General features: G+C 50.3%; 1 protein-coding gene and 1 pseudogene across 1 annotated transcript; both read right to left on the bottom strand.

Moving 5' to 3' along the window:
- Window positions 1-936: 936 nt before the first annotated feature.
- Window positions 937-1,305, bottom strand: LOC130889116 (NADH dehydrogenase [ubiquinone] 1 alpha subcomplex subunit 3). Its single transcript, XM_057792665.1, has one exon. It carries the CDS (start codon window positions 1,247-1,249, stop codon window positions 995-997), a length of 255 nt encoding a protein of 84 aa, XP_057648648.1. The 5' UTR covers window positions 1,250-1,305; the 3' UTR covers window positions 937-994.
- Window positions 1,306-1,456: 151 nt separating this feature from the next.
- On the bottom strand, window positions 1,457-2,105 carry LOC130888944 (60S ribosomal protein L15-like; annotated as a pseudogene).
- Window positions 2,106-7,467: the final 5,362 nt, after the last annotated feature.

Here is a 7,467-nt window from a genome sequence, read left to right on the forward strand (position 1 = left end):
AACGAGCCGAATTAAAAAGTATTCCCACATTTAATGGGATTTCTGTGCTTTTGGGTGGACCTGAGGGGAACCTGGAAGCCACAAATGCAACCACGGGGAGTGGGGAGAAAAGGCCACCAAGGGACTTTCCGGGGAGCAGTTTAAATAGACTGGGGGAGGAGTCAAGGTTTTGGTGGGCTGCCTTGCCTCTCCTCCAGGAGAGGGGTCAATGTTTTGGTGGGCACAGGGACAGGACCTCCAAAGATGGAGGCCAGAGCCCAGGACTTACAGAGATGACATTGAATGAAGGCATCTTATCAAGTGCCAGTCACCAAGGTTTCTTGGCTCAACACGTTGTTCCCTGTGAACTAAGGACCATAGGCATCTCTGTTGTACCAATATTCATGGCACCCTTATGGACATGGGCATCTCTGTTGTACCATTACTCATGGCAAAATTATGGACCTAGGCAAATTCTTTTCGACAATATTTAGTGTGATTTAAAGGGGCCCATGTTAGAGCTAAACACACTGTCTTCCTCTTTCTTATGAACTTAACCTCTGTTGTCTAAGGAGGAAGGAGTTGCCCTAGGTGATGCTCTGATGGAGCACACAACACACGTGACTGTGGGTGACAGTGACAACATTCAGAAAGAAGGACAGGACAGGAAGAGCTCTTGGGAAACTTTTCCTTGGTTGTAAGAAACTTAAAGTGCGTATCCAGAGGTTGACCATCTTGACCAGGTGCACAGGGGCGATGCTCTCTCCAATGTGGAGGCCACTCCCCCAGCACTGCCTCAGGAGTCCTGGCATCCTGGGTCTAGCCCTTCACATCAGGGCAGCCTGCTGCTCTCTGCAACTAGGTTGGGCTGGAAGCAGCTGCTACTGTATTTGTGCTATCCCTGGGACTGTGGAAGAAACAGCAGGTAGTCTGTTTTTTTTTTTTTGTTTGTTTGTTTTGTTTTGTTTTTATTGGGGGGCAACAGGGAAGGAGCCTCTTTCATCAGCAGGAGTATTCACAGGTTCTTCAGCCACTCCAGGCTTGGGCCCTGAGGGTCCTGGGGGTGGCTGGGCACATCAGGCATGTTCCCATTATCTCGTACAGGGACTGGGTAGTTGTAGGGTGTTGCCTGGTTGATCATGGAAGCATACTTGGTGTAGGGGCTGATTATGGGCATAATTATAGCGAGCCCCCAGACTGAGAAGGACACCACCAGCACCGGCTCCTTCGCCCAGGCATTCTTGAGGAAAGTGGTGATTCTCGCGGCCATCTTGGTCTTGGAGCCGACAAGGGCGAGGAGCTCTCTGGGAGTTGTGGTCCCTTCCGTTGCGCCAGCAGGTAGTCTGTTGACGCTGAAGCCAGACACCTAATTGGAGTCAGCATAGATACAACATATGAGGTTTCAGGGACCTTGGACCTTACCCTTAATGTTCTTTTTTTTTTTTTTTGACGGTCCTCCATTGTTTATTGGGTATGAATTGTACAAACATTACGTGTATTAGCGGTAACAGTGGAGCTGCAGAGTGTTGCGCCTTCTCCAGGCTGCACGGCGAGAGCCACCAATAGTGTGGTGGAACTTGTGGCCCTTTCCAAGGCCACGGCTCTTGCGGCCTGCAGATGTCAGCCCACGCATCTCTCTGTGCTTGTGGACCGGTTTGGTGATCCATTGGGTGTCAGGGTTTCTTCTGATAGCTTTATGGAATGGATCGATGAGGATAACCTTAAAAAATTTGTATGTGGAATCTTCACCAACCCAGTAAGAATTCAGGACTCTCAGAGCCCCACAGTGGCGTCCAGCTCTCTCCTCAGCAACAGACTGGAGGCTTCGGGCAAACTTTAGCTGGTTCACACCATGATGGACAGGCTTGCCGTAGGTCGCACCTTTGGGCACCGGGCGTTTGCGGCCACCACGGCGGACGCGAATCCTGTATATGACGTAACCTTGCTTGGCCTTGTAGCCCAGCCTCCGCGCTTTGTCGGGCCGGGTGGGGCGGGGAGCCCGGTGCAGCGCGGACAGCAGCGGACCCTCAGCAGGAAGCGCATCACGTCCGACTGCTTCTTCCGCCACAGCTCCTGGATGTACTTGTACGCGCCCATCTTGGCTCACCTGATGGCCGCCGCCAGAGGAAAGGAGCCCTTAATGTTCTTAAAGCAACCAAAAATATCATCATAAATCTGAAGGGCTTTGGAATGTGCATGCCTTCTGATGGCCAGAGGCAGCCCTCACTTGAGAGCCAGGATCATCATAACCACTGGGAGACTCCCTGCCTAGTCACTCACTCAGGTGCATAGGGATAGGGTGACTTGAGAGACCAGTGCAGTAAAAAGGAATCAACATGTTCTCTGCTGTGCGGCACCAGAGATGGATTTGGGGGTGGAGAGTAAAGACACATTTGAGGTCACAGCTTGTGATGTAAAAATCTCAACCATTTGGTTTCTTCGACAGTCTCCACCCTGGCAGATGTTCAAGGAATGAAGGAACTTGCTGCTGGGCTTAAGAACCTGAGTTAAATTCCTGGATATCTCATGGTGGAGGAGGACCTGACTAGAGTTGTCTCAGCATTTCCACATGTGTGCCTTCCTACACACACACACACACACACACACACGTAATATAATGTGTTATACACACACATGTTAACAAATATAATAAAACATATTAAAAAGACGGTTATATTGAAGAAATGGTTCTCTGTAGCAGAGCTGACCAAGATGATGTCTCAGGTCAGGTCAACTGGCTCTGTCTTCTTTTTTTTTTTTTTTTATGTTTAAAACATTTTATTTCCGAGACAGCAGTTGGTTATATAGTATAGACTCGGGTTCAATACGCAGCCACTGACTGGGAAAATGAATATAAAACCCTTGCTGCTGGAGAAAGTGGTGTGGGACCAAAGAAATATGCAGAGAGGGCGGCCTTGACCGCCACATTTATTTGGAGGTGACGGGCAAACGCCAGGCTTCAGGGAGCAGGAAGCAGGAAGCAGGGCAAGCCTCCCCCTGGTTACCAAAGTTAAGTGTGATAGATTTCAAGGCCATGCAGCGGCACGACAGTGACCCTCCTTGGTGACTGAGTACTGTGGTGGTCCACGATGCAGAACTGCCGGCTGTGCTGAATCCCCATCCCGGTCCCTGATCCCCAACCCATTTTCTCCATCTATGTGGGGATCTTCTGAACTTGAGGTCTCATCCTCTCTCTACCACTCACTGGCAGCTCCCTCAGTACTCAGGAGAGTCTTCCCGGAGAACGCCAGCCTCTGAGTCAGTTTCTAGTCCTGTTTAACCAGGATCGCAAGGCTGCTGTATCCACTCAGCAAATGTATTTGAAGGTCCCGACTATTGTGAGCACTGTGTGCATCTCACAGAGGGCAGAGTTATCTGTACTCCATCAGGAAATACTGCATTTGTGGGTTCAATTCTATCGTCTTACACTTAGCTCTAATTTGTCATTAAGTTCCCACATAATTCAAGCCAGATGCTCTATGTGAGCAAAGACAGTTAGTGTTGTTTTGAGGATGAGTGTGGAAGCCAGGCTGAGTGTCAGGACCCTTCCAGTCCTGCACGGTCACCCAGGGACGTCAGCATGGGATCCAGTTTCCTTCCCTGTGCTTTGCAGTCCTGGCAGGTCTGTCTGTGTCGATGCCTTGTGTGACTCCAGAAGTCGTGTCATATGCTCAGTTGGACAATACCTGCTCCCTGAATGGAACCTGGAGAAAGCGAGGGGAGCAGGGAGGTAGCCTCTGTTCTGAGGCAGCCAGTGCAGTATCCACCTTGTCTCAGTCAGTTGTCCTCTCCAGACTGTCGCCTGTGCAGTGGTGACCTTGATGCTGACCCTTTTGGGCTCCACCAGGTGGTGCTGGTGTTCACTCTCTGCCTCCCAAAGCCATAGCGGGGCTACTTCCCATTATGTCTCTGGTGGCAGATCTTCCTGAAGTCCACAGAGAACTCCCAAGCAAAGTGTCGTGGACTGAGAGGGACTTGGGATGTGCAGTTAGTTCATTCCTTTCCCTGGGTAAACAAGGATGTTAAGATTGTGGGTGCTTCCCCACAAGCGGCCATTCTATTCTGTGGGTCTGACCTTGCTGGGGAAGGTGGAACTTTCACTTTCGGTTGCTAGGTTGGACCAACAGGCAGTTGCTTATTGGGGTCCTGATATGCACATGGGAAGGACAGCTGTGTTCCCTTCCGGCTCAACCATGAGAAGATTTTCCAGCAAGTTGGGGATCTCTTAAGCTCCCCTACCTGATCATCCTCGCAGCATCTCTTGAAGAGAAAGATGATCGAAGTCAGACATCAGTCCAGGACACCAGGTAGACATGCCGCCATGCTAGGCTCTGGTTGTCCCTCTCTCCCTCCGTCATAAGCATAACAAAATGTGGAAACCCTCAGATGAGATTACCAAGGCCCCAGGGCTCTGCTGAAGTCTGCCTAAGACCTGGCCAGCAGTCTCCCGGGAGAAGGTGGCTCTTGAGGGTCCCCACTGTACAGACTGCAGTTCATGAGTCCTTGGCACCCTGAGGTTTGCCCGGAGTGGTTATTGCTGCCAAGACCAGATGGGAAGAATACTGACTGGTGAGATGCAAGGCGCCAGGAGTTGTGCCTCTCACTGTATCTCTGAGCGTGCATCTGCGCGAGGCTCTGTGGGAATCTCAGTCTTGTTGAGGATTCAGTGAAGCAGGCTGAGCAGGTGGGAGACAGGCCCGCCTCTCCTGGGCCTCCCCAGCCTCTGCACAGCCTGTGAGGGGTGGAGAAGGAAGACAGGCTGTGCTGTGTTTGGGTGGACAGGGCACAGTGTGGGGCATGGAGGGAGAAGCTGCACAAACACATCTTCGGAACTATGAGCCTTGGCATCCCAAGGTCAAAGGCCAGACCACAGGTCGGGGGAGAGGAGATTGATTGATTACCAATGTGTCTGTAACAGAAGGAAGTCCTGGAAACTTATTTTTTTTTAATCCACACTGTTTCCTGGAATGGGGCTGATTCCTCAGAAGCTAGTGACTCTATGTCCAATGAATGTCTCCAGAGTCCAGAGAACAGCACTTCTGGGCACATGGAATTGTAGAGAGCTGCGTGAAGCCACACCTGATGGCAATGTGTAGAGAGCTGCGTGGAGTCGCACCTGATGGTGCTGGCTCCCGCCCTCCGCGATCCTGAAAGCGAGTGCTCTCTGTGATAATCAACTTCTAATATCAAGTAGGTCTGACCTATGCTATTATCACGCAATGATTGTCAGCTGCTTGCATATGCGTGGACATATGGGCAGTGCCCACCTGGCAATCTGGGGTTGGTTGCCCATGCCTACTTAAGGGCTGGGAGAGGTTTGCCCTGGGAGAGAGGAAAAGAGAGAGGGAGAGAGAGAGAGAAAGAGAGAGACAGAGAGAGAGACAGAGAGAGACACACACACACAGAGAGAAAGAGAGAGAGAGAGAGAGAGAGAGAGAGAGAGAGAGAGAGAGAGAGAGAGAATTGTAAAAAGGTCCTGAATAAACTGCTTAGCAAGAAGAGCTCCAGTGTTGCGCGTCATTCCTTGCGGGACAAGGAGGACCGCGACATGGAATGAGGTGGTCCTGGTTGGTCCTAGCACCATGTGGGACTGGGTGACATTTTCTGTGAAGGAGAGACTCAGCACAGGCCTGGAGTTCTGGAGACTGCTGGGGGGGTGTGGAGGGAGTGAATGGAGTGAAGGGAGGGGCTGAGGTAGGCTGGAGACTTGCTGTCCTGGGTAAATGGGCTTGAATAGTTGATATTTCTTCAGTTGATGATAACTGTCATCATTGCTATGTACAGTTCCTGACACAGTTGCCAACACATTTCTCCACATCTCCCGAGCAGCTTTAGTTCCTTTACACATGTTTCCAGATGCCCAGTTTTCCATGGACCTAGCAGGACAGGAGGCCTTTGCTCTGGCTAGGGTGATGGAAGAGTGAGGGGAGGCCCAGGACTGGGTCCTTAGCAGCAGCTCAGGGACAACATCCTGTCTCTCTTTGACCTTAGTTGCTCTTCTCTCTCAGACAGAGCCGTGAGATCCCCAACCTCCATTACATTTGTCCCTACTCCATCCCAACACTTTGCTTTTCTCTTCCTTCCAGCCTGGACCCATAGATAGCTGTGAGGAAGACCAGTGAGCGACCCCACACCTGGTCTTAGGAACACTGCAGCCCTCATGGACCCCAGAGGTACCGACTTCTCTTCTCTGGCTGTTTCCTGAGTGTGGTCTAGAACTTAGGGCCTCCACATGAGAGCCTGTTAAGTTGAGGATAGAAAAGGAGTCCCCAACATGGACTAAGGGGGGGGGTCTCCTGAAACTGGCTAAAGGGTGTTCTTCTTGGCTATGTCTTGGGGGACATGCTCAGGGACATTTTCCCCCTCCCTTGCCTCTCAATACAGCCAGGACAGCCTGGAGAAGTGGGGGACAACGCCTAGTGTCTGAGGACATTCCAAACTCCCCACCACACGGGAAAACACTTGTGTGTGATCTTGTGCACAGAAGGCTTCACACATTTGTCAGCTCCTGAGAATGAGTCCTGAATCTCCTATGAAAACTCACTGCACTTCACCCTGCAGAGGATCTGAGTGCTGCGAGCACTGTGGGGAGGACTTAGGGTTTCCAGGAGCAGAGTCACTGCAAGACGGAATGAGCTCAAACCTGGACGGGGATGCGTGTTACAACGTGAGTGCTCTGCCCTCTCTCTGAGGACAGAGGTGCCCATCTGGATGGGTGCTAGAGACATGTAGACCATCCAACAGGGCTAGAATAGTAACTCTTCACATCCTTAGAGTTAAAACATTCAATATGTAAGACAGAGAGTGTATGAGAGGCTGCAAGAGAGAAACAGTGAATCATGTATAAAGATAGACCCATCAGACAGGCAATGATTTCCTAACAGAAAAACTTGAAAATCCAGAGGGTTTGGAACAATGGATTCCAAACTCTGAGAGACCACTGCTATTCACCCACTCTACTATACCCAGACAAATTTCTGCCGCAATGCAAAGAAAAAGGGAAACATATCATGATCACGGCAGGCTAAGAGAATTCATGATTGCAGCCAGGTTTGGAATGGATCTTGGAAGGAATCTTTAAGAGTGAGGAGGAAGGTCAATATATCCAAGAGTCTGCAGGAGAGAATAAATCACACTAGAACCCTGGTTAAGTAGATGAGGACTAGGAAAATATCAAACATTACTAACTTAGCAAAATGATAGGAATTCATACTTTCAGTAATTAATATTCCTGAATACAAACAGTCTCAATTCCCCAATCAAAAGACACAGACAAGCAGGTTGGATTAAAAACAGAGCTACACAGAACTCTGCTTGTTGCTTTGGGGAACACACGGGTGATGGTGATCCAAGCCAGATGCCCCGTGAGAGTCAAAAGAGGGAAGACGGCCATCCAGGCAAATGGAACTAGCCAGCAGCTGTTCTAGTGTCTCTGAGAATAAACTTCAAACAGAAACGGCTGTGAAAGGAGAGAGATGGATGGCCTCT

This window comes from Chionomys nivalis, chromosome 17, assembly GCF_950005125.1.
Source record: "Chionomys nivalis chromosome 17, mChiNiv1.1, whole genome shotgun sequence".
Taxonomy (NCBI): domain Eukaryota; kingdom Metazoa; phylum Chordata; class Mammalia; order Rodentia; family Cricetidae; genus Chionomys; species Chionomys nivalis.

Excerpts from the sequence above, each read along its gene's own strand:
- LOC130889116 (XM_057792665.1), bottom strand. The coding sequence starts at position 1,249 with ATGGCCGCGAGAATCACCACTTTCCTCAAGAATGCCTGGGCGAAGGAG.